Genomic DNA, 25,503 nt, shown 5'->3' on the forward strand with positions numbered 1-25,503 from the left:
GTTTGGGGGTAGAGAAATCAGTAGGTATTGTTTGTGCACACACTTTCGAATACACCGCGAATTTTAAAAATCACTGCTCTACTTTTTGTCATTGTCCGGGGATCGAAGAATGCTCATGAACCAGAAAAGTCTATATTCAATATTTTTAATTCGCATGTTTAGGATATCACTATCACTTCATTATTCAATTAAAATTTGTGGACGGATCTGTATATTTATATACCAACTTTAAATTTGAAGGACTACATAAATAAGCAGTTACTCTCACTTGTCTGACAATATTGCCGAACAAATTGTGTGAAAGTATTCAGAAGTCTTGAATGTATTTCCGTTTATTTTGGGAAGATCATAAAATTAAGTTAGTGCTGACAACGCAGGACGCCACAGTATTAGTATTAGTGGCAAGATGCCAAATCAAGAAAATAATTGTCAACCCGATTTTTCACTTCTACAAATCGCCTGCCAAATCAAAAATTTAAGAGCAAATTTCGACATTCTCCTCTCTCGAACATTCTTCGTAACGGTAAACTTGGAATTGAGACTGATATATGCTTATCCATTGAGATAACATTGGCGTAAATTTGGTCCGTGTGATTGTGGGAAGGGTTTTTGAGGTTGATATTTTTGTACTCATTTCAATTTAGCGTCTTCTACACCTTGTAGACGTGAATAAATAAATAACTGGACATATGTTTGGGATTGGAAGTTACTAATGGTTTAATTTTGGAATGGCTTTCACTAAGCACTTGAAAATTTTATTCAGTTTTTATTGACTATCTCAGGTCATAAAGACTAATTAATACATTCATACATAAATTTTTTAAGCCCCTCCCGAAACAAACATCCGATGTTAACCACTTACTATTTACAAACAGATCAAGAAAGAATCAGGATTTTAAAAAACAGGTGCATAATTAAAGAGTTACATGTAAAACTTTTTTGTGATAGAAAAATCTAAGGGGTGGGGACCCGTACGTTGTTACCCGCGGGCCCGCATTTTCTCCCTATGGGCATGCAGCTGTCGGTTTCTTATCGGCAGCGCAAGCATATCAGATCAAAATATTCGTCACCCATAAGTTCAAGTACGTTTGTTATCATTCTGCTTCGGAACAATCCAGTCTTTATCGCCCAGCACTCATTGTATATGATAGTACTGATCCATTTTCGCTTCGGACCGCATCGGACTAACTCGAATTCTTAGTTCAGTGCCAAATATCTTCTAGTCAACATCAAAAGGGTTCAAAGATTTTATTGCTGCGTGTTCGAAATGAACAGAAAAGGTCCTCCCGTACCACCGAAACCGAATTTCAATGGTCAGGTGCAAAAATTGCAATCGTCGATCGATTTCAAACAGTTCCGGGATAGTGGAATCTTAGAAGACGTAAGCGGTATTCGTAGAAGTGAATCTGAAATATCTAAACTGCATGTATCAAGTCCTCAAAGTGTGAGACTGTTGGCTCAACAATTCGCCCAAATGCGTCGGAATTCCGAAAGTGCTAAAGCTAAACCAGCCGTTCCACCAAAACCAACATTGGCAGTACAATCAATTGAAAAGCTTTGTGATGAAAACAGCTCAGACAGTGAAAATATCTACGAAGATGTTTGCGTAAGGTAAGACTGATTGCACTGTCAATGACAACTTATTGTGTCAATATTTGGGGACATTAAATTGTGTAGGTTCATTTATAGATTTTAAAAAAACCAAGTACACGCTTCAAACAATATCATTAATATACTTGTATTCAAAACTGGTGAGAGAGTTTCAACTATGCAGTTTATTCATGATATAAATTAAATACTACATTGACGTAAAAAAATTATCAGTTAGGTATTTAATCGGTTTATATGCACAATGTGTTGCTAATGGTTGATGATTCATACGTCTGCTCACAGTGAAAATCGTCCATCTGACGCATACAATATAAATCAAATAAACTTATGTATTTTAAATTGTAATAAGGAAAATTCAAGTGTTAGCTTTCAAGCCATGAGTATGAAAGGCACAACATGGGAAAAATATCATGCATGCTCCTTAGAGTGACAGAAAAAAAATGACCCACATCGGCCCACCCCTGAGTCGATTCCTAGTCCCACCAGGAGTGTCTGCTCCAAATTTGAGCCAAATCGAACAAGTCTAGCTACCGGACCAACGAGTTTGAAGTTTGTATGGGATTTTTCGACAATTTACATTGAAAAAACCCACTTGCGCACATTTTCGCCGCTAGGTGGTACTGTATACATCAAATTATCACCAAACGTGAAACTTAAGAAGATAATTCTATTATCTACAACTTTGTTGAAGACTGCAAAGCGATCCGACTCGAACAAGAAAAGTTATTAAACTTTTAACTAAGTAATGTCTGAGTCAGTTTTGCATGGGGCCTAGCAGTGCACTGCTAGTGTATCAGTACTAGGTTCTAACAAACTAAACATTTTTGTGGAAAAACGGTTAGATTTAGCTCAATAGTATGTTCGGAAGAATTGCAGTACATAATACGAGTTATGTTTTGGTTAGAAAATTTTAGTTCCACCTGTGACCGCATAGATGGCGCCAACGCTAACTTTTCAACGGGGAGAGATAGAAATTAGGTGTCTTCTACAAAGTTGTAGAACAAGAATTTTGCAGTAATTCTTCCAAACATCTCGATATTCTATCTCTCTCCGTAGAAAAGTTAGTGTTGGCGCCATCTATGCGGTCACAGGTGGAACTAAAATTTTCTAACCAAAACATAACTCGTATTATGTACTGAAATTCTTCCGAACATACTATTAGGCTAAATCTAACCATTATTCCACAAAAATGTTTAGTTTGTTAGAACCTAGTACTGATACACTAAAATGTACTGCTAGGCCCCATGCAAAACTGACTCAGACATCACTTCACTAAAAGTTTAATAACTTCTTTCAACAAAGTCGGATTGACTAGCAGTCTTCGACAAAGTTTTAGACAATTAAATTATCTTTCTTATTTTTACTTACAGTGATAATACGATGCATACAGTGCCACCTAGCGGTGAAAATGCGAGCTACTGGGTTTTCTCCATGTAAATTGTCGAAAAATCCCATACAAACTTCAGGCACGTTGGTCCGGTAGCTAGACTTGTCCGATTTGCTTCAAATTTGGAGCAAGTACTCCTGGTGGGACTAGGAATTGACTCAGGGATGGGACGAGTGAGTTTTCAAAAATTCATTATTTTTCTGGGCACTCTAATGCTCCTAGTGTAAATCCTGATAAGATTCCGCGTCTTATCAAAACAATCCGCTAAATTGAAACTCTACTTATTATTCTTAAAATTTTAAGGATCCTACTACACAGTTTAGAACTCATTTTATTAAAAAACAATCCACATAGCAGAGAGATGAGACATTTCTTAAAATAAAAGGAATAAAATACAATGAAATTCTCATGTAAAAGAATTAACTCTGCATAAACTCTGCCCCTATTAGAAGAAAACAAAGCAATAGTCCGTAAGATTTTAAGCCTGTTTCAAATGTCCATGCGACTTCAAGTTTTCCGATCTGTATATTTTACATCCTTGCTCTCACTTGAGTACTATGGCTCTAAATATTCATAACTTTCCCTACTTACTAATCTCTAGCTAATTGAGTAGAGTTAAAAGTAAAAACCTGTTTTAATCCACCTAGCGGTGCAATTGTGCCTTTCTCATTTCTCTAAACTATGGCACGGAGGCTTTTTATGTTCAACATAATTGTGGAAATGTCCATTACATTCTTAGTACACTTTGCACTTATACACAATGGCATGCCAGCCACGAACTTGATGAGCTACGTGTCGACGGTGAAACACTTGAAACAATAAAATATCATACTCCATTAGCCTAATCAGCATTAGATTAATGTTATCTGCTTGCTAACTCATTTTGTCATGCGGGGTGGGTATGTGAGGAGGGCGAAAGTCCCATGAACGAACGACTCCCCAGCTTAAATTGGTATGCTTTGTGATATAGCGGTGGTTTAAACATGATGGGGTTGAAAGGGAGGGGTATGAGGGCTGGATGGGGTGGTGGTCTGAGGGGTGATTTAAGGAGATTTTTAAAGGAGGGGAGTGAACAGTAGAGGGGGGGGAGTGTAACCCCTCTCCGTAAACCATCAACTACGCCCCTGTTAAAATCCAGAAACCTTATGCGAGTCAAAACAAAAATTGGCCGGGATTAGGTTGACGTTTTTCAGAGTGATTGCATAACCTTTCTATATGAGAAAGGCAAAAGGTAAAAAGTGAAATTTTTGGTGTTTTTCAGCATTTTTTCTTCAAAACTGGGTATCTACAAAATTTTTAAAGTATAGAAAACACTTTATATAGTTGATCCGAATACAGGGGCGTAATTTTTCTGAAGAAAGTGAATAGCTACGGCTAATGGGGTATGAGTTATTTAAGTTTTTGTTAGATAACCTTTGACATTTTTAGCAATTCATCCAAAATAATGCTGTTTCAAAAAAATAAATCAGTTCAAATGTTCTTTGACCACACATTGTTTTTCGGAAAATAGAAGGAAAATGATGAAAAATGATGTTTTTTGTACGTCTTTAGCATGCCAGGACGAGGTTTAATGAGCATCTGATGATTTTTTTGTAACTTAAATTATAAAAATAATGATAACTTTGCTAATGACGCCAAGTCTCTAATTATTTTTTGGAGAGTTAGTTCTCCATAATTACTTCTAGAAGGCATCTTCAACAAAATAATTGTGTCAGAAGATGCGCTGTATTCTGTTGTAAAACTTTTTCGAGGATATTTGCCCCAAATTCGACTATTTCGGAATTATGTGATCTGTGACAGTAAATGTCAGTTTTTCAACACTCACCTCACTCTTCTGCATTTTTCTCCACTTCAAAGTTCCTAACATGGAAATAAGACCTTATATACAAAATGTGAATACGCCAACCAATTCAGCCTTCAAATATACGCCATAACTTGCCATTAACTCGACATAATTGTTTAACTTTAGTGATTTTCAACCCGCTAGGTTGCTATTAGTATACAAGCATAATTTTTAAAAATCGTCATATGCTCATAAAAACCGATTCAAATGTGCTAGAGACAAGCAAAAAACGCCATTTTTCATCATTTTCCTTCCATTTTCCGAAAAATAATATGCGGACTAAGCAGACTTTAGTTGTTTTATTTTGTTGAACAGAGTTATTTTTGATGAATATCATAAAATGTCAAAAGGTTATTTAACAAAAACTTAAATAACTCATACCCCATTGCACAGTGGTCCAGATCGCTAATTTAGGAGGAATTTTTACTTTCTGACAAACCTGTATAATTTAGCCGTATCATGTCTTAGGATGAATTTGTGTACTTTAGAAGATGCTTCTTTTTATTGGAATAGTTATTAGGGTGGTTCTAATTTATCTAAAATACGAAAATAAACTTTTTACTGATGAAAGATAGAGCTCCTCAGTCTTCCACAAAGTTGTAAAGTAACTTATTTTGAATAAATTTGTTGAACATATTAAAGCTCTATCTCTTTTAGTTTTTGTTATACAAGAAATTTAAAAAAAAAGATTAGGGTGTTCCTGAAAAAAAACGTTTTTTTAGTATAACTTTCGTATCTTTTACTTTTTGTTAACACAACCTTTGAACAGCTTATTGAAAACTTCAAGCCGAGTATTTTTCTCCAAGACACCGAAGGTCTAACTTTTTTCTTTAAAAAGTTATGGACACTTTTCGTTAAAAAAATAGCCTATTTCAAGGCTCAATATCGCTGATGCGGGCACCTAAAATTGAATTCTGTTTCCACCACATGAAAGACCATACTTATTAGTATATTTGAGCAAAAATTGGCGAATACGATATTTTTTTAAAATTTGCAATTTAGATTTAAAGTTTGTAATTTTGCAGGTTCAACGCATTAAAGCATTTACACACGTATCGTTGTATTATGAAAAAAGCCACTTTCAAATATCATTCTCTCATCGCAGCAAGCTTTGCATAAGTGAAACGACTGTCAAAAAAGGTTTCTGATTTTATTCGTTTTAAATAAAACTAGTAAATATGGATATTAGTCGAAGAGAGTTGGCGAATTTGCTTATTGCTGGTAAAAAGACAGATGAACTGCTTAAGTTCATTACAAGTAGTAATCCAAATGTAAAATTGAGACTTGTTAATGTTCGAAAGAAATTTTATATTTTGTTAAAACAACCTTTGAACAGCTTTTAGAAAACTTCAATCCACGTTTTTTCATAACTCTGAAAGTCTAACTTTATACTTTCAAAAGTTATGGAAACTTTTCGCTCATAAATAGCCCTTTTTCAAATGTCATTATCTCTGATTGGGGCAAATAAAAGTAAGTTCGGATTGAACCATAGAAAAGAACATACTTTTAAGTATATTTGAGCAAAAATTGGAAAATATTATTTTTTTTAAGCATGTAATTTTAAATTTACTAACCAAAGTTTTAAATTTTATCGCATAGCGACATAAAAGAAATTGCCTAAAGCCTTTGTATTTCCTTTTCTGTTTTGCTTACATATCAACAATACAGAATGTGTTCATTAAAAATAATTTGGCTATGACAACAATTTATGATTTATATAAGGAGAATTTATTCAATGCCAATTAATTCAAAAGTAGATGCATTGCATTTTCAGGTATATCCAGCGAAATGTTGCTAGAACGTATGTATGTGCTATTAACAAGTTATGACAGAGTTATGAAAAAACGTGGATTGAAGGTTTTTTAAAAGCTGTTCAAAGGTTGTTTTAACAAAATATAAAATTTCTTTCGAACATTAACAAGTCTCAATTTTACATTTGGATTACTACTTGTAATGAACTTAAGCAGTTCATCTGTCTTTTTACCAGCAATAAGCAAATTCGCCAACTCTCTTCGACTAATATCCATATTTACTAGTTTTATTTAAAACGAATAAAATCAGAAACCTTTTTTGACAGTCGTTTCACTTATGCAAAGCTTGCTGCGATGAGAGAATGATATTTGAAAGTGGCTTTTTTCATAATACAACGATATGTGTGTAAATGCTTTAATGCGTTGAACCTGCAAAACTACAAACTTTAAATCTAAATTGCAAATTTTAAAAAAATATCGTATTCGCCAATTTTTGCTCAAATATACTAATCAGTATGGTCTTTCATGTGGTGGAAACAGAATTCAATTTTAGGTGCCCGCATCAGCGATATTGAGCCTTGAAATAGGCTATTTTTTTAACGAAAAGTGTCCATAACTTTTTAAAGAAAAAAGTTAGACCTTCGGTGTCTTGGAGAAAAATACTCGGCTTGAAGTTTTCAATAAGCTGTTCAAAGGTTGTGTTAACAAAAAGTAAAAGATACGAAAGTTATACTAAAAAAACGTTTTTTTCAGGAACACCCTAATCTTTTTTTTTAAATTTCTTGTATAACAAAAACTAAAAGAGATAGAGCTTTAATATGTTCAACAAATTTATTCAAAATAAGTTACTTTACAACTTTGTGGAAGACTGTGGAGCTCTATCTTTCATCAGTAAAAAGTTTATTTTCGTATTTTAGATAAATTAGAACCACCCTAATAACTATTCCAATAAAAAGAAGCATCTTCTAAAGTACACAAATTCATCCTAAGGCATGATACGGCTAAATTATACAGGTTTGTCAGAAAGTAAAAATTCCTCCTAAATTAGCGATCTGGACCACTGTGCATTGGCCGTAGCTATAGACTTTCTTCAGCAAAACTACGCCCCAGTATTCGGCTCAACTATATAAAGTGTTTTCTTTACTTTTAAAATTTTGTAGATACCCAGTTTTGAAGAAAAATTACTGAAAAACAACAAAAATTTCACTTTCTACTAAGTTTTAATGGCTCTGCCGCTCTTATAATTCAAAATTTGTACAAACTAACTAACCAAACTTCTCCATTTGGATCTCCAGAAAAAATAAAAAATGCTGAAAATCTAAGCTCGTTCAGGAGCACTTCAAGAGGCACGCATGTGAAATTTTATCCAAAATCGGCCCATTTTTCGAAAAATCAAAATTCGCCACCAGTAGGGAGCATTTTAGCAAATTCACTCCGAAGAAGAAAGTGCTCCTAATACCCTAACCTTTCATTTAAGAAGTGAGCCCGATGACTTTTTCAACATGATGTCATTTTGGGACACCCTATTGTTGATCCGTGTGCTAGATCGCTCGTTGTTGGTCTAGTGTGTTCATCGCTAGTTGATCCAGTGCAATTCCATCGTGCACGCCGATGCCAGATCTCGTCACGGATGGTGTATCCGTAACGAGGAGAGTACAGTTCCCGTTAAAGATAAAATATCTGTAACGAGAACTGAGAAGAAAAGATACCACACTGAGAAATAAAAATATACATAGTTAGCGTACTTTCTATTCCCGTCTCTTTTCTTCTGCTGTGATTTTTATGCATTCTCTAGTATATACTTCTAGTAAGCATTCAATGAGTGGATAGACCGAATATGTCCAATGCATAAAATTACAGCAGAAGAAACGAGAGGCAGATAGAAAAGTATGCTATCGAGGCATAAATAAAATTCTGCGTGTAGTGTAGATATCTGCTGATGAAGTTCATTACGATGCAAAAAGAAGAGTATACGTAGAAAGGTTATATATTTTTACATTAGTAGACTTAAGGAAAAGGTATGTGGCGACAAGGATTTGGGGTCTTGAGTAGCCAGGGCGTCGCGGACTGGCATATCGAGAGTCCTTCCTTGCGCTTGCAGAACTCTATTAAGTTTTGCTCTAGCCGCACGATGTTCGGAGCCAAGCTCTGAGCACAACCAGACGACATGGTCAATATTTTGGTGGCCTTTACCACAAGTACAAAGTGCACTCTCCGCTAAATCATATACGTGAGGGGTGAGCATAACTATTGTAGTTATTTGACATTAGTCTTGACGCGAAGCGAATAAAGTCTCTTGGCAGATCGAAACTCTCAAAGGAGGAAGGAGGAGGAATTTTGTGAAGAGACGGCGCCGGTGGTTGAGTGGTAAGTGTAACCGCCATTTATTCTAGTTTGGGTTCAAATCCCAGTCGAGGTCGTTGAGATTTTTCTGAGGTGAAAAAATCTGTTCATATTTTCCTTCGGAAGGGAAGCAAAGCCGTTTGTCCCCGATCCATGAGTTGATGGATCGATATTCTAGTCCAGATAGTGGAGTCACCTCTCTGGCGTCGGAAAAGAAGAAGTAGAATCCAACTTCTATACTTACTAACAAATATCCTTCTCCCGTGCTAGTTGTGGAGTGTGCAGTAGTATATACGGCCTCTAGCAAAAGCAAGTATAGGATTAACATTCTTTCCCTTTCCTTCCGCGATCTACGCTCGGGCCTGGCCGACGCCGAAATTGATCAATAAAACAGTTTAGGAATACCAGGAGTTGCACATTGAAAGACATTTCGCTACTCCCAAGCATAATTATCTACTGATTCCCTGTGCAGCTTCAGCTAGTCCAGATGGATAACGGAGTAGCAGATAGGAGTGGTCGCACAAACTTGAGCTCAATTTGAGGAATTTTGTGAGGAAGAACTGTGCAATATTTCGAAACGATTGGTCTAGTAAATTTTGAGTTACGATCTACACCGCAAAACAAGAGTTCGAAGGTTCAAACGTGAAATTATTATATGAAATATAAAAAACACTCTTCGTATCGCCTTGATATTTTTTTTAAATAACGAATTAACTATGGGCAAAACAATCATGTTTCATCAAGTCAGATCATTCTTTACAGTGACAACGACGAAGGATGTTACCCGTTTGCATCGTTTGAAGATCTACCAACTTCAGGCCACCCCAAGAATGCTGTGGAAGAATTTCTACAAAATGAACGAAAATATGTTGATAGGTTACAGCACTACATCTCTTCTCTGATACCAATTATGTATCAGCACAACTTGCCAACCGGGCTAAGATTCCAGAAAAATAACATTTTTGCAAACATTGAATCAATCCACGCAATGCATAGAGATGAATTTTTGCCAGCATTGGAGCAATGTAAGAATAACGCAGAAAAGATTATGCACACTGTTGTTGAATTTATCGAAAACGATAAATTCTATTGCTATGTTCTGTATGCACTAAATAAACACAAATCGGGAAGAATATGCGATGCGAATTCAGATTACTTGCAGGTATTATAGTGGTTATAGCCAACATCAAGCTGTTACGAATTTTTTTTATTTTTTAGAATGTCTGCTACGACCTGGACAAATTTCTTCTAGAACCGGTTCAGCGGTTACCAAGATACAAATTACTTCTCAAAGAAATTCTAAAAGAAAGTGTTAAATGTAGTGCCAAAGACTCTATTGGGAGAGAAACGGTCGTCCTATGCAGAACCGAGACTATACTTTCACGGTTAATTGAACTAGTCGACGCAGCAGTAAGCTTAAGTGATATATTACCCTATATGGAGTCGCCGTTGCAATCTACAAAGCTTCAAACGTTAAGCTATCAGGAGGATCTACCACTAGCACTGATTTTAAGGCCTGAGTTGCAAAAAAGTGCCATACAAAAAGATCCTGTAAGTGTATTTTTATATGTAGGAATGTGAATAGAAGCGATTGTCAATTGTGTGGTATCATTATAGATCAACTTGCTGTATCAAGGAAGGTTAAGGAGTTTCATAGATTTGGAAATTTACGACTACCATGAACGGCGCAAGTATCTGTCGAAAATATTCTTTTTCGAAAAATTACTACTGTACACCGAGATTCAAAAAGGCAAGTTGGAATATCGAGGTCACTACTTTGATTCGGAGGTAAACTACTACGAAGAATCTCGTAGCAAATTGTTGCTTTTCTGCAAACGCCGGGGGAACCAAGATATTCTTGTACACTCAAATCATGCTTCAGGATTGGTTTATTTGATTGGATATGTCGATAAAATGCGCGAAAGCTTTGTTCATAATCAGGCAAAAGAATTCTTTTCAGATAAAAAACAAAAGCGATCGATTGGAGTTAACGACTTTATCGATACAGGGCAATCGTCAAACATTGAACAAGAGTCTCAGTGGTAATATAATAACTCTAATTATAAAACGAATGATAATATGTAATTTCATGTAATGTTTCAGGAATTTTGATGAACACTTGTTCGCGTTAGTCAGATGCCAGCAACATTTTTGTCATGTACTGCACGCAAACTACAATTTTTATCTGGCAAGTCAATCACACGATGACCGAACTGCGAAGTTTCAAGAGCATTTCAGGAAAATGTACGATTTGCACAACTCTCGAATACTATCCGATTTGTCCAAGTTAATTAATCTACTGGAGATGTGTGAACTATTTTTATCGTATTTGAAGGTATTTTGAACTTTGTATCTTCTAAATTTTTAAATTTATTTCTATGGATTGATTTTCGGTGTTCCATTACTTAACCTATTCTCATTTTCAGAATGAATTGTTACCATCAATCTACTACGATTATTTAAAGGAGTTCAAGAGAGCGATCTCGGTGATTAATATTTATCGCACTCCAGCGGTAAGATCTGTTTTCTATTCTTGAAAATCTTTATATTTTTGTTACCCGTTTCAAAGGTTATTCATATTAATGATATCCAAATACTATACATATGTATACTGATACTGATCTATGGCAGTTAAGGAGGTCCTCTTATATAATTGTGGCTAAAAGTACCTAATGTTTAACAGTTATGTGTCCAACAAAAAACACCTTTAACAGGCCAACGAGGGTACCCGGCTACCAACAAATTGAAATGCTCATAACTATGGCTTCCTTTAACCGATTTGGACACTTTTAGATGTTTTGGATTCAGAAACTCGTCCACTTTTTGATTCTGTACTATAGAACCGGAATAATGGATTTGATTTTTGGTAATCCGGATTTTTGGTTATCCGGATTTTCTGGAGTAATATTCCAGTACTAGGATATGATTTGTAAATTTTAATAATGTCCTAGCAATATGAGTATCAAAACTCTTCAAATTGTCTCGAAAGTTTGTTTTTTATTGTTACGGGACCCTATGGCAATTTGAAAAATGGAATTGGAATGGAATGGCCACTCACGGCCCCACGGGAACCTGCTCCGGAGTGTCCAAATGGTTCCAAAACCACGAGATACAGCCTACTGATGCAATTCCAAGAATTTTGATACCCATATTGCTAGTATTCCATAGAAGTTCGCAAATAGTACCCCAGCACTGGAACCTGCTTCCAGAAACCCGGATTCCCGGGAACCGAACAAAGTAACCCGATTCATTTTTACCAACTCCAAAAGTGGATAAGTTTCTGAATCAAAAACGGTCAAAAGTATCGAAATCGATTGGATATTACCTTAATTATGGGCATTTTAGTTTTGTGGGTACCCGGGTACCCACGTCGGCCTGGTACGAAGTAAAAAAATTCAAGAGCCCCTCCTCACTCCCACCCTTACTATATCAACAATATTATTAGCCCAAAAGCTTGACTTAGTGAAATTCTAAGATGTCACAAAGTTTCAATTTCCAGCTATGGATAAAACATAGAAATTTAATTAATTGAAACTTAAAAAGGTACCCGGGTACCGCGTCGGACACACAACGGGTAATAATTTTTTGCCTTTCTCAATAGAAAGGTATTGCAATTGCTCTGAAAACCGACTTTTTAACGGAGGCCCGGAGGGCCGAGTGACATATACCATTCGATTCAGTTCGTCGAGTTCGGCAAATGTCTGTGCGTGTGTATTAGACTGCCCAGAAAAATAATAAATTTTTGAAAACTCAATCGGCCCACCCCTGAGTCAATTCCTAGTCCCACCAGGAGTGCTTGCTCCAAATTTGAAGCAAATCGGACAAGTCTAGCTACCGGACCAACGTGCTTGAAGTTTGTATGGGATTTTTCGACAATTTACATGGAGAAAACCCTCTTGCACACATTTTCGCCGCTAGGTGGCACTGTATACATCAGATTATCACCAAAAGTGAAACTTAAGAAGATAATTTTATTATCTACAACTTTGTTGAAGACTGCAAAGAGATCCGACTCCAATAGGAAAAGTTATTAAACTTTTAACGAAGTGATGTCTAAGTCAGTTTTGCATGGGGCCTAGCAGTGCATGATAGTGTATTAGTAGTAGGTTCTAACAAACTAAACATTTTTGTGGATTAATGGTTAGATTTAGCTGAATAGTATGTTCGGAAGAATTGCAGTACATAATACGAGTTATGTTTTGGTTAGAAAATTTTAGTTCAATCTGTGACCGCATAGATGGCGCCAACACTAACTTTTCTACGGAGAGAGATAGAATATCGAGATGTTTGGAAGAATTACTGCAATATTCTTGTTCTACAACTTTGTAGAAGACACTTAATTTCTATCTCTCTTCGTTGAAAAGTTAGTGTTGGCGCCATCTATGCGGTCAGATGTGGAACTACAATTTTCTAACCAAAACATAACTCGTATTATGTACTACAATTCTTCCGAACGTACTATTCAGCTAAATCTAACCATTATTCCATAAAAATGTTTAGTTTGTTAGAACCTAGTACCTAGTACACTATCATGCACTGCTAGGCCCCATGCAAAACTGACTCAGACATCACTTCGTTAAAAGTTTAATAACTTTTCCTATTAGAGTCAGATCGCTTTGCAGTCTTCAACAAAGTTGTAGATAATAAAATTATCTTCTTAAGTTTCACTTTTGGTGATAATCTGATGTATACAGTGCCACCTAGCGGCGAAAATGTGAGCAAGTGGGTTTTCTCCATGTAAATTGTCGAAAAATCCCATACAAACTTCAAGCACGTTGGTCCGGTAGCTAGACTTGTTCGATTTGGCTCAAATTTGGAGCAGACACTCCTGGTCGGACTAGGAATCGGCTCAGGGGTGGGCCGATGGGGGTCATTTTTTTCTGTCACTCTAGTGTGTATGTATGTACGTCTGTGTGACCCATTTTTCTCAGAGATGGCTGAACCGATGTTGACAAACTTAGTCTCAAATGAAAGATACAACGTTCCCATAGGCTGCTATTGAATTTCTGATGGATCCGACTTCCGGTTCCGGAATTCTGCAATGAATGTATAAAGGTGAAAATTTTTCCAAAATATGACCACAACTGCTTCGATTTGTAGTTTTAGGTCACCAACATTCATTCAAAGTCTTTTTGGCCACATTGGCCTCCATCATCGGTTCCGGAAGCCCCGGCGGAAGTATCCAAATTCAGAATTACAGTCACATCGGTTTCTCGAAGACGGCTGGACCGATTCAACCAAACTTAGTCTCAAATGAAAGATGTTGCGCCCCCGTAAATGGCTATTTAATTTCATCCCGATCCGACTTCCGGTTTCGGAGTTACAGGTTGTTGCGTGCGATCACATAGCAAATTGCAATTCAAACCGATACTCCGATGAAAGCAAAAAAGGTAAAAATTTCGCTAAAATGTCTCTCAAACAACTTAAATTTGCTGTTCTAGGTCACCGACGGCCAACCAAACTTTTGTTGACTACATTGACCACAATAGACGGTTCCGGAAGTGCCCGGGAAAAGCGGCCATCTTTCAAAATTGACGAACTCACATCAGTTTCCCGGAAATGGTTGGGCTGATTTTCACAAACTTAATCCCAAATGATAGCTATAATATCCCCACAGATTCTATAAAATTTCGTGCGGATCGCTTGTATGCGTCCGGAAATATAGACTAAACCGTCCGGTCACATATGAAATTTCCATATAAGCCGGAACTCAATTTTTTTTTTCAAAAGGGGAACCCCATGAAATTTCAGAAATCGAATTCGTATTTTTGATGCCAAACATCTTTAAAATGCATGAAACGTCGAGATTTTATTTTATCTCGAAAATTTTTTTTTATAAAAATCGACTTTTTGGAACTTAACCGATTTCGCTCCTTTTTTCAATTCAATATTACCGTGGCTGGTTTTTCTTTTGCAAAATTTTAGAACTCGAATAATGATTTCTTTTCTCGTATATAGTTGTCAAGTCATGTATAATAAAATTGTAATGTATACATTTGAAAGCTTTTAATAAATATAAGCAAGTAAATTTTCTCGTGGTCATGATTGAGAAAGACACAATTGCACCGCTACGTGAATTAAAACAGGTTTTTTGAAGCAGTAAAATGACTTAGACATGTACGCTATTCTGCAAAATGTTTATTGAGGTTTCATCTATAAAATAAAAATTTTCAATTGTAAGGTGTCAAAAAAGGCGTCCAAAATGGCGGCTTTCTCGGAACAAGATTTTTCGAATCTGCGGGTATTCTCGTTTTTGAACCATTCAACCAATCAATATCGGGTAACCTACAAAATCGCAATATTTTAGTCATTACGATTTTTTACGGACAAAAGTGGAAAAATCATGCGAAAAAACGATACTTTATTTTCAAGTGGCCGCCATTTTGTTTCTATATCGGGCGCCTGTACGGAATTCAATCTTCAAGATCGTTTTGGTTTGCTGCTTGAAGACGACGAATTGCGACCTGTATCGTGCCCGCAGATGAGGTCGGTTTTTCAAACACATTTTGTTGGAGCCGCCATTTTGGACGCCATTTATGACACCTTACACTCGAAAATTTTTATTTTATAGATGAAACCTTAACAAACATTTTGCAGAATAGCGCACATGTCTAAGTCATTTTGCTTCTTCAACAAAAAATTATCCAACATTAGGTACTTTCTGCAAATTATATAAAAGAATCCAGGGCCGTCTTAAGACGACGCGGGGCCCCTGGGCACTATTGAGCTAAGGGGTCCCAATAATTGAACAGGTGTAAACAGTAGGGTTGGACAAAAATTAGATTTCTACTCCGAGCAACTTTATAGGTACCATTTGGGTCCTAGATAAACTGTGCAAATTCTTAGCTCCATCCCTGAAACTATATTTTTGCGCCCACTGTTTAAAGTTTACATGGGATTTTGTATGGGAAAATTAACTTTCACAAAATAATTCCTCCAGGAGTCGCCCATTGTCTCCTAAAAATAAATCGTTATGTGGCTTTTATTGGAAATGAAATGATGCTATGAAAATTGAGATTTTCATCAAGCTTCAGGGCGTCAAAAGGTTTTCACTTAATAACTTTTTCCACAAGTATCAGATCGTTTCGCGGTCTTCAAGACTTTGTTTCCTTAACAAATTTCCTGCCTATAGATCTATTTATTTTTAGGGGGTAACGGGCGGCTCTTTGAAGAATTATTTTGCGAACTTCGATTTCCCCATTCGAAATCCCATGTAAACTTTAAACTATGGGCGCAAAAATATAGTTTCACCGATCGAGCTTAAAATTTGTTCTGGGACATAAATGGATCCCAGAAAGCTACTCGGAGCGATATTTTTTTTTTCATGTAACCGTGACCCACTCTAGTAGACGGCTGCAGAGTAGGATGATCAAAAAAATGATTCCCAGCATTACAGAATTATTTCTACTCCATGTCACCCTGAGACTTTTTTCCAAATTTGTGCAAAATCAGTCAATCGTGTTGAAAATGTTTAAAAAAATAAAGCGGGATTCAAAATGTATTGAGAACAAAGAGTACTGCAGATTCACACAAGCATGTGCCGTTTCTGATGTCCAAATCGCCAAACACACTAAATGCGGTGGTGGTGACGTACAGTATAATGGACTCACCAACTATGCTATTGTTTTCCTAGACGATATAATCTGACCTTCATAGTTGTAAGACTTTCTTTGAATATTAAAAGTGCCTCCATCAAGAAGGAGGAATGTTGGAGCATGGTCTGTTAAACGTCCATTAAACCAAAAACGAAGCGCACTGCTGTTCATGATTTTTGGAATACTTGGTGTAGTTTGCACATGTTCATTTACATTGTTTCGTTTAGTGTTGATCTTGAGAGCTTCTTGATGTTCCTGATATGATGAAACTAAACAGAATCGACTTCCAATTTTGGAAAAATGCACATGTTTTTTTTTCAATCGAATATTGTGAATATTGAAATTCGGAGAGGAACCGATGGAAAAGAAATGTGAATATTAACATTAGTTATTTAGTTTTTAGCGTTTTGGATTCACCTCATCAGTAACTAGCACCATCTTGGTGCCAGTTAGATGATAAATCTAGACTAGCACCAAAATTAGCAATGGTTAGATGCTAAAACCATCTCACTGGCACCAACATTATGCTAATTACTGATGAGGAGAATCCCAAATGTTAAAAACTAACTTTAAGTTAGGTATGGTGCCGTCCGTACAAAACAGTTCGGATCTACAAAAAAGGTTGGTTTTGAATTTAGCAAAGAAAAACTTAATTTTAAAAATTAAATTATTTTACTCCAACGGCACAAGAATGCTCTACTTGTGTGAAGCATACTTTCAGGACACACCACAATAATAGAATTGAAGAGTTCGTGTACTTGGGCTCACTGGTGACCGCCGACAATGATACCAGCAGAGAGATTCGTAGACGCATCGTGGCAGAAAATCGTGCTTACTTTGGCCTCCGCAAGACACTTCGGTCGAACAGAGTTCGCCGTCGTACGAAGTTGACCATCTACAAGACGCTGATTAGACCGGTAGTTCTCTACGGGCACGAGACCTGGACCATGCTCGTGGAGAACCAACGCGCACTTGGTGTCTTCGAACGGAAAGTGCTGCGTACCATCTACGGTGGAGTGCAGATGGAAGACGGCACATGGAGACGGCGAATGAACCATGAGCTGCATCAGCTGTTGGGGGAGCCGCCCATCCGTCATACCGCGAAAATCGGACGACTACGGTGGGCCGGGCACGTAGCCAGAATGTCGGACAATAGCCCGGTGAAAACGGTTCTCAATTGCAATCCGACCGGTACAAGAAGACGTGGCGCGCAGCGAGCACGATGGATCGACCAGGTGGAAGACGATTAGCGGACTGCGTGGCTGGCGACGCGCGGCCATGGACCGAGTGGAATGGAGGAATCTTTTGTATACGGCACAGGCCACTTCGGCCTTAATCTGTTAATAAATAAAAACAATAATAGAATATTTTTAAAAATATTTACTCTACTAAATGTCCAAGATTTTACAAATATCCTCAAATACACGCACATTTACAGAGGCACATTTAGTCAAATCTAGGATAAAGGTAGGTTTGATACATGTAGATATTTTCACAAGGGCATTTTAAACTTCTTTTTTTGGAATTTCATGAACGTTTGTCTTCAAAATGGATTAAAATGGTTGTGATAGGGCGGAGTACAGTGCAAAAACAACGTTATTGGTTCTGTGTCAGTCTAAGACTGATTGGGCAGAGCGAAACATGCCAAATCCGACCAAAAAGAGTCGATTCTTCGTAAGACCTCGAGATGTCACTTTTGGACGCTTCCATGTGGATTTGTCCATTGACAGACTCAGATGTAATGAAGAAATATAATTAATATTTTGCCAAACAAGATTTTCTGGTTGGTTGGCTAAGTCCGGTGCCTTTCAAACTTTTTATAGAGGGTGTACCAAACGTTTCATTGCTGTTGTTGAAACTTGAATCAAAATGTTGGATTGACGTTTGAATTGGTTCAATAGTCATGTAGTGCCTCGTTTCCTGCTGCTCTGAAGCTTTTTAAACATCTTGATACAGTACAATGTGCGATTACGAGTTGCTACTGATCTATTGTTACCCACACATTAAAAAGTAATGAACAATTGAGTGCGACTTTTCTTAGAAATATAGTCTACAGAAGGATTTTATATTCATCTTAAGTGCGGGGCCCCTAAAATCTCGGGGCCCCTGGCCCTGGCCCAGTGTGCCTATGCGTAAAGACGGTACTGAAAGAATCCCCTTAAGGGGTTATATACAAAGTTATGGCGAAAAAAAAGTGAGTAAGTTCGTGATTTTTTAAAAGAGCTTTATGCAAATTTTATGTGAAAAATCTCCTATGGAGTACTCGGAACGACTTCCAACTTCTACAAATCCGCTAATGGATTGAACAGTCAACACAATATTTTATGATCAATTCCTTAAGAACGTGGAAATTCATATATATTCACGCAGTAATCCGTATCATGCAACGGCCCAGCCCGGGAACAATATGACAGAAAATGCTTGTTTCATATATGTACCACTGAGTTGATAGTGGCGTTAGTATACCATTACCATATGAGTTGTTCATGACTGGGTGTTGTGTATACCCAGTAAACAAAAAGGCAGTAGGCGGGTAAAACTAGATGCTGGCTATCAGTATGCGATTAAAACTTTGTTCTAGGCTACCTGCCGTAACTTGCCGTTTTCTGTAAAAGTTGTGTGGGTAGACGTAAACAGCGTCAAGAAATAGTTAAGTGTGATCTGTTCAAAACCCGAACCCGACCGAATACGAAAATTTCAAATTCGAAAAACCCGAACCCGAAAGTTTAAAATTTCAAAAACCCGACCCGAACCCGAGAAATTCAAATTTTAAAACCCGGAACCCGTCGGGTCCGGGTTTCGGATCCAAAAGCCCGAACCAGACCATCTCTATTTCACGTGTAGCTCGTTTGTAAACTCTCGTAAACAGACCGTGTGAAACCACTTAAAGCAGCTGTTGCAACAAATCTAGCCAATTGTCTGGTCCTTTTCGCTCTTCATGCTTAATTTTTGGGCTGGTTCTCAGTTCACAATCTGTACAAGTGTCCTTTGCTATGAATGATATTATCACAATATGTTATAGTATAACAACTTCCGCGGCGATTAGTTACCAACACACTCTCAGCTTACGGCTGTGTGATCACGTAAGGGAAGTGAGCGATAAAAAGCAAAATGGCGGCCGAAAAACTTCTTTTCCAATGAAGGTGGATTCGGTAAAAACTAAACTTCAGGTCTCTAAAACGGGTCGCTCATGCGCGAAAAATATCACTTGCAAACACATTCCTTCTTAAGGGGTTATATACAAAGTTGTGGCGAAAAAGTGAGCTAAGTTTGTGATTTTTTTAAGCGTTTCATGCATTTTTTTTGAGAAAGCAAAAGACAGCTGGTTGGTAGTGCCATCTAAGTTCGAAAAAACAAGTTGAATTAAAAAATATATTGAAGGTTGACGGAGTTATGGCCCATAGCCCGTAGCGAGTTTTTTTAGCAGAGGTTTGCGGTGAACGCTCTCCAAGCCGAACCGCTCAACTGAAATCAAAAAAGTAAAAAGATTATTGAAGAAAAATAAAATGTATTGTGGTGTACTTGAACGGATCGGTTTCCCAATAAAAAAATTCCGGCAAAAAAACATGTTAACCAAAAAATTCAGTTTTGTGGTGTTCAAAATTTTAAACGAAAATTCTTGGCAAAGAATCAATTTTTTTTGGATGAAAAAGGAACCATTCAAGTACACGAGAATGTAAATACAAACCATTCAAAAAAATTTACGAAATTCGGATGAATAGTTTTTGCGATATTACGTTCACCGCAACGGTACTTTTCAAATAACTTAGTTCCGAGATAATTGCGTTTAAAGTTTTGTGTTAACTTCATAGGCGAAAGAACCAGTGCGCTGCGAACGGCAGTAGTTTGAAATCTAGTGCTCCGATCTGGATGAAATTTCGCACAGATATTTTCAAAAGTATGTACTTTCAGAATATTCAATGATTTTTTTCGATTTTTTTTAGTCCCAACTTTGTATATAACTTAAACTACCGCGGATAAAACTTTTCAGACTTTTCTGATCGCATTTTCGCACCAAAAAAGGCTATGTGGGCAGCAAGCACCTCCGACGTGCGTTCACGTTTGCTGACGCTACAACTAAGCACTGTGTTTTACAGGTAAAGCATTGTAATTTATAGATAAGCATGACGAAACTGAAAAGTGAGTAAAAAGGACGAGAAACGTGTTTAAATAATAAAAGATTATTGGAGTTAGAATTACAAAGGAAAACACATTAGGCATGTAGGTATAAGGAAATATAGATGGTAAATATTAACGTAACAGGTAAAATATGAAATTCATAATGGTATGATCTAGTAAAGATTGACGTTGATACAGTGATAATGAATAATCTTATTCATATTGAGAAAAGGTTTCATTTAGCGCTCATGCGCTATACCGACCTAAATCAGATTTTGGTCGAGGAGGCACGTATGTTTGGACAAGGCAGAAATGCTGATCAGAGCCGCTCTACGCCAAAAATGTACTATAAAGAAGCTATAAGGTAATGAAACCTGGTATGGAAAAGAAGAGATGTATACAGCTTTAAAATAAGCCATCAGTGGGTGTAATTAATAAATTATCGATTTCCTTATGAAATATCCAACAAATTGAAAAATTTACTTGGCTTTTCTACTTCACAAGTTATTCTTATGAAGAGAATGGCTAGCGGCGATAACACGCCAGTACGCTCTGGAATTATCCAGGAGCTTTATTTAATTCATTTTAACCGTAATGAGGTTAATAATTTGAAAGTATTTGAAAAAGCACGTTTTATTTTTCACGTGCGAGTAAAGTGGGAACATTATAGACGACATGGAGGCAGAATTCAAAATCTGACCCGGTGTCGTAGATGCCAAGGCTTTGGGCACGGCACAAAAAATTGTCATTTGGATTCCAAATGTATGATCTGTGGTGATAAATCGCACACGAAAGATACTTGTCCGGTGAAAAAAATCACAAAAAGTTTCAAATGCGCTAATTGTAGCGAAAATCATAAATCGAATTTCTGGGGTTGTCCTGTTCGAGAAAAAATTATAAATTCTCGTTCTAGACAACAAAAACAACAAATAAAAAATGTACCTACTTCTTCAGGTACACTTCAAGAAAACACGTCCAAACGTGTTAATCCGATTCAAAATAGATTAACAACTTCTTCTACCTCCGTCACACCATCCTACAATGGTGTGTCCTCTTATGCTTCAAAGGCAGGTAACAAGGCCAAAATAACGGCTACAGTTACCACGCACACAAACTCGTTTGCACCCAACGCTTCCTTTACTCCAATGGATCTAGGTAGCGTAATGGAAGAAAAATTAAAATACCTGCAGGACTCAATGTTACCAATGATGATTGCCATGTTAAATTCTACCTCCATGTTTGAAGCTTCTTCAAGCAGGTTGGGAATTTGCTAACAAAATTGTAATGATATTAAAGTTTAACAATGACTTGAAATAATCATTTAAATTTATTAAATTGGAATGCTCGTTCATTAAAAAGACGAAGACGAATTTTTCAACTTCTTGAGGATACATAATGTGCATATAGCCGTTGTGACCGAAACTTTTTTAAAACCAAATATTAAATTGAAGAGTAACTCTAATTTTGTTATTCATCGATTTGATCGAAATATTGGAGGAATCGCAATAGCGGTTAATCGCAGGATCAAACATTCCGTTACGCCGTCTCTTGACACCAAGGTGATTGACAGTTTGGGTATCGAAGTTGAAACTGATCTTGGTATCATTTTTATTGCTCCAGCCTATTTACCTTTTCAGTGCACTGGCGAGCAAATTAATTTCTTGAAAGGAGACTTACAAAAACTTACAAGAAATCGGTCAAAATTCTTCATAATCGGTGATTTTAACGCCAAACACCGAGCCTGGAATAATGCTCAAAGCAATTCCAACGGTAAACTACTTTTTAATGATTGCTCTGATGGTTATTATTCAATTTTGTTCCCGAATAGTCCTACGTGCTATTCGTCTGTAAGGAATCCATCAACAATTGGTTTGGTTTTGACAGATCAAAATCAAAGGTGAATTGATTGACTTTGATTCTGATCATCTTCCAGTAACTTTTTCACTTTCTCAAGAAGCTGTTTCCAATCCCGTTAGCTCAGTGTTCAATTATCACAAAGCGAATTGGGAAAGGTACAAAACTTATATTGAGAATAATTTTAATCATGACCTTGTTTTACAAAATAAAGCTGACATTGATACGGTATTACAAAATTTAAGTATATCGATAGTTGATGCTAGAAATTTATCAGTACCAACAACACAGAAAAAATTTAATACTCCTATTATTGACGACGATCTTCAACTTCTGATTCGCTTGAAGAGTGTTCGAAGACGTCAATATCAACGTTCTCGTGATCCTGCCATGAAATGTATCTATCAGGATCTACAAAAAGAAATTAAGCATAGATTCACACTCTTAAGAAATGAAAATTTCGCGAAAGAGGTTGAACAAATCAAGCCAAATTCTACACCTTTCTGGAAACTTTCTAAAGTTCTTAAGAAACCTCAGAAACCAATCCCAGCTTTGAAGGAAGGTGACTACATACTTCTTACAAACGAAGAAAAAGCACAAAAACTTGCTCAACAGTTTGAAAGCGTCCATAATTTTAATCTCAACGTTGTGAGTCCTATTGAAACGGAAGTCTTACAAAAATATGAAAACGTTTCAAATCAAGTATTGTCTCTAGACGATATTGTTGAAACAAACTATGATGAGATCAAATCCATCATGAAAAAGTTAAAAAATATGAAAGCTCCAGGTTATGATGGAATTTTCAACATTCTCCTTAAAAACCTTCCCGAAATCACCATGAGATACTTGGTCAAAATATTCAACAAATGTTTTGAATTAGCATACTTCCCTGAAAGATGGAAAAATGCCAAGGTTATTCCAATTTTGAAGCCAGATAAAAATCCAGCAGAAAGATCTAACTATCGACCAATTAGCTTACTCTCTTTTATTAGTAAATTATTTGAAAAAATCATCCTAACTAGAATGATGTCACATATTAATGAGAATTCTATTTTTCTTCCTGAGCAATTTGGATTTCGTATTGGACATTCATGTGGGATTGAGAGTAACTAACATGATAAAGGCAAATATCTCAGAGAGCTATCCCACTGGAGTTGCTCTTCTAGACATCGAAAAAGCTTTCGACAGTGTTTGGCACAAAGGTTTAATTGCCAAAATGTGGGATTTCAATTTTCCAATTTCCATAATAAAGATAATTAAAAATTATCTTACTAACCGTGCCCTACAGGTTTCTTATCAGAATTGTAAATCTAATAAGCTACCCGTTAAAGCAGGCGTCCCTCAAGGATCAAGCGTCGCACCAATACTATACAATATTTTTACCTCTGATCTTCCAAATCTACCTACAGGCTGTAAAAAGTCACTTTTCTGTGATGATACTAGCATCTCAGCCACTGGGAGGAGTCTTCGTATTATCTGCAGTCGACTGCAACGAAGCTTGAATATTTTCAATGATTACCTGAAAAAATGGAAAATTTTCACTAATGCAGCAAAAACACAATTGATTGTGTTTCCGCATAAGCCAAGAGCTTCTTCTCTTAAACCAAATAATAACCATATTATTAAATTTAATGGTTTGAATTTAATGTGGTCAAATAAGGTTAAATAATTGGGTTTGATTTACGATAAAAAACTCACTTTTAAGGATCACATTGAAGGAATCCAAACAAAATGCAACAAATATATAAAATGTTTATACCCTCTTATAAACAGGAATTCTAGGCTCTGCCCAAAGAACAAACTATTAATTTATAAACAAATATTTAGACCGGCAATGCTATATGCAGTGCCAATCTGGGCAAGTTGTTGTGCTGCTAGGAAGAAAATGCTTCAAAGGATTCAGAATAAAATTCTGAAAATGATTTTGAAGCGTCACATTGAACACCCAATATACTAAATTAGAAATGGAATGCAAACAAAACAATATAATCAAATAGAAAATAATATATAAAAAAATATCGATTTCTTTAGGGATCATCCATAAATGACGTAGCATTATATGGGGGAGGGGGGAGTTTTGTATTTTGTGATGATGTGTGACGACAGGGGGATAGGGGGTCATGTCATGCTACGTAGCTGTATTAAAGGAGAATAACTAACATCGTTTTTATTTTTTTTTTTAATTTTACGGCGACAAGGGAAGGGGGAGAATTACCGTCAAGCTACGTAATTACCAGGGGGGTATGCAGAGGTTTGTGACGAAATGCTACGATGGGGGAGGGGGTGTTAAAAATCACTCAAAAAATGCTACGTCATTTATGGATCGTCCCTTACTTGTACGAATGATGTATCGATGTAGCCCAGCACTCCACATTAACCAAACCTTCTTTTCCAATGTTTCCGTAGACATTCAACAACAAAGTTGCACCGAAGCCGGAAGACTTTGCTTTCCTGTGTATCGATCATCTAGAAGAGTATTGCCGGTTCTTCGAAAAAGCTAGCAGCAGAATGTCTGAAGACAGTAGCACCAACATTCCAATCGATATGGAACTTTTTCGTCAGCTAGCCATAACTCAGGCGGAGCTGAACAAATTTGTTCATAACGTTCGACAAAACTACAAACTGTACCATCTGGATGATCGAGCGGTCGATTGCGGATTGGTGAAGTACAGCGAAGTAATCACACTGCAAGTAGACGGTGAGGACCTGCGTTGTCGACTCTTCATCAACGAACGGGCAGTGGTCTGTGTAAGCATTCAGGTGATCAGAGAGCACGACAAAAGTGTAGAGATTTATGTTAAAATTGTTTTTATTGATAAGTTTTGCGGACGAGGTACTCCTATGAGAATGAGACGAAGTAGAAAGACTGATATGAGACTGAACTTCGTGATCGATAGCGTGACGTACAAAGTGTTTTTTAATAGCCGACAGGACAGGGATAGGTTTTACGATAAATATATAGATCATTTTGTTTTGGTAAAATAAATAATAATTGTTACG

General features: G+C 36.7%; 1 protein-coding gene across 1 annotated transcript; it reads left to right on the forward strand.

Annotated features, from left to right (window-relative positions):
* Nucleotides 1-1,151: 1,151 nt before the first annotated feature.
* On the forward strand, nt 1,152-25,488 carry LOC131689802 (uncharacterized). Its single transcript, XM_058975107.1, has 7 exons — nt 1,152-1,611; nt 9,698-10,097; nt 10,154-10,486; nt 10,553-10,977; nt 11,039-11,270; nt 11,362-11,448; nt 24,910-25,488. Exons 1-7 carry the CDS (start codon nt 1,268-1,270, stop codon nt 25,486-25,488), a joined length of 2,400 nt encoding a protein of 799 aa, XP_058831090.1. The 5' UTR covers nt 1,152-1,267.
* The last annotated feature ends 15 nt before the right edge of the window (nt 25,489-25,503 follow it).

Source organism: Topomyia yanbarensis, chromosome 3 (assembly GCF_030247195.1).
Source record: "Topomyia yanbarensis strain Yona2022 chromosome 3, ASM3024719v1, whole genome shotgun sequence".
In the NCBI taxonomy this organism is placed as follows: Eukaryota; Metazoa; Arthropoda; class Insecta; order Diptera; family Culicidae; genus Topomyia; species Topomyia yanbarensis.

Bases quoted from the DNA above. Each gene is read 5' to 3' on its own strand.
- LOC131689802 (XM_058975107.1), top strand. From the start codon at position 1,268: ATGAACAGAAAAGGTCCTCCCGTACCACCGAAACCGAATTTCAATGGT. The intron at 10,487-10,552 runs GTAAGTGTATTT...GTATCATTATAG, and splicing joins GTGCCATACAAAAAGATCCT to ATCAACTTGCTGTATCAAGG. The intron at 11,449-24,909 runs GTAAGATCTGTT...ATGTTTCCGTAG, and splicing joins ATATTTATCGCACTCCAGCG to ACATTCAACAACAAAGTTGC.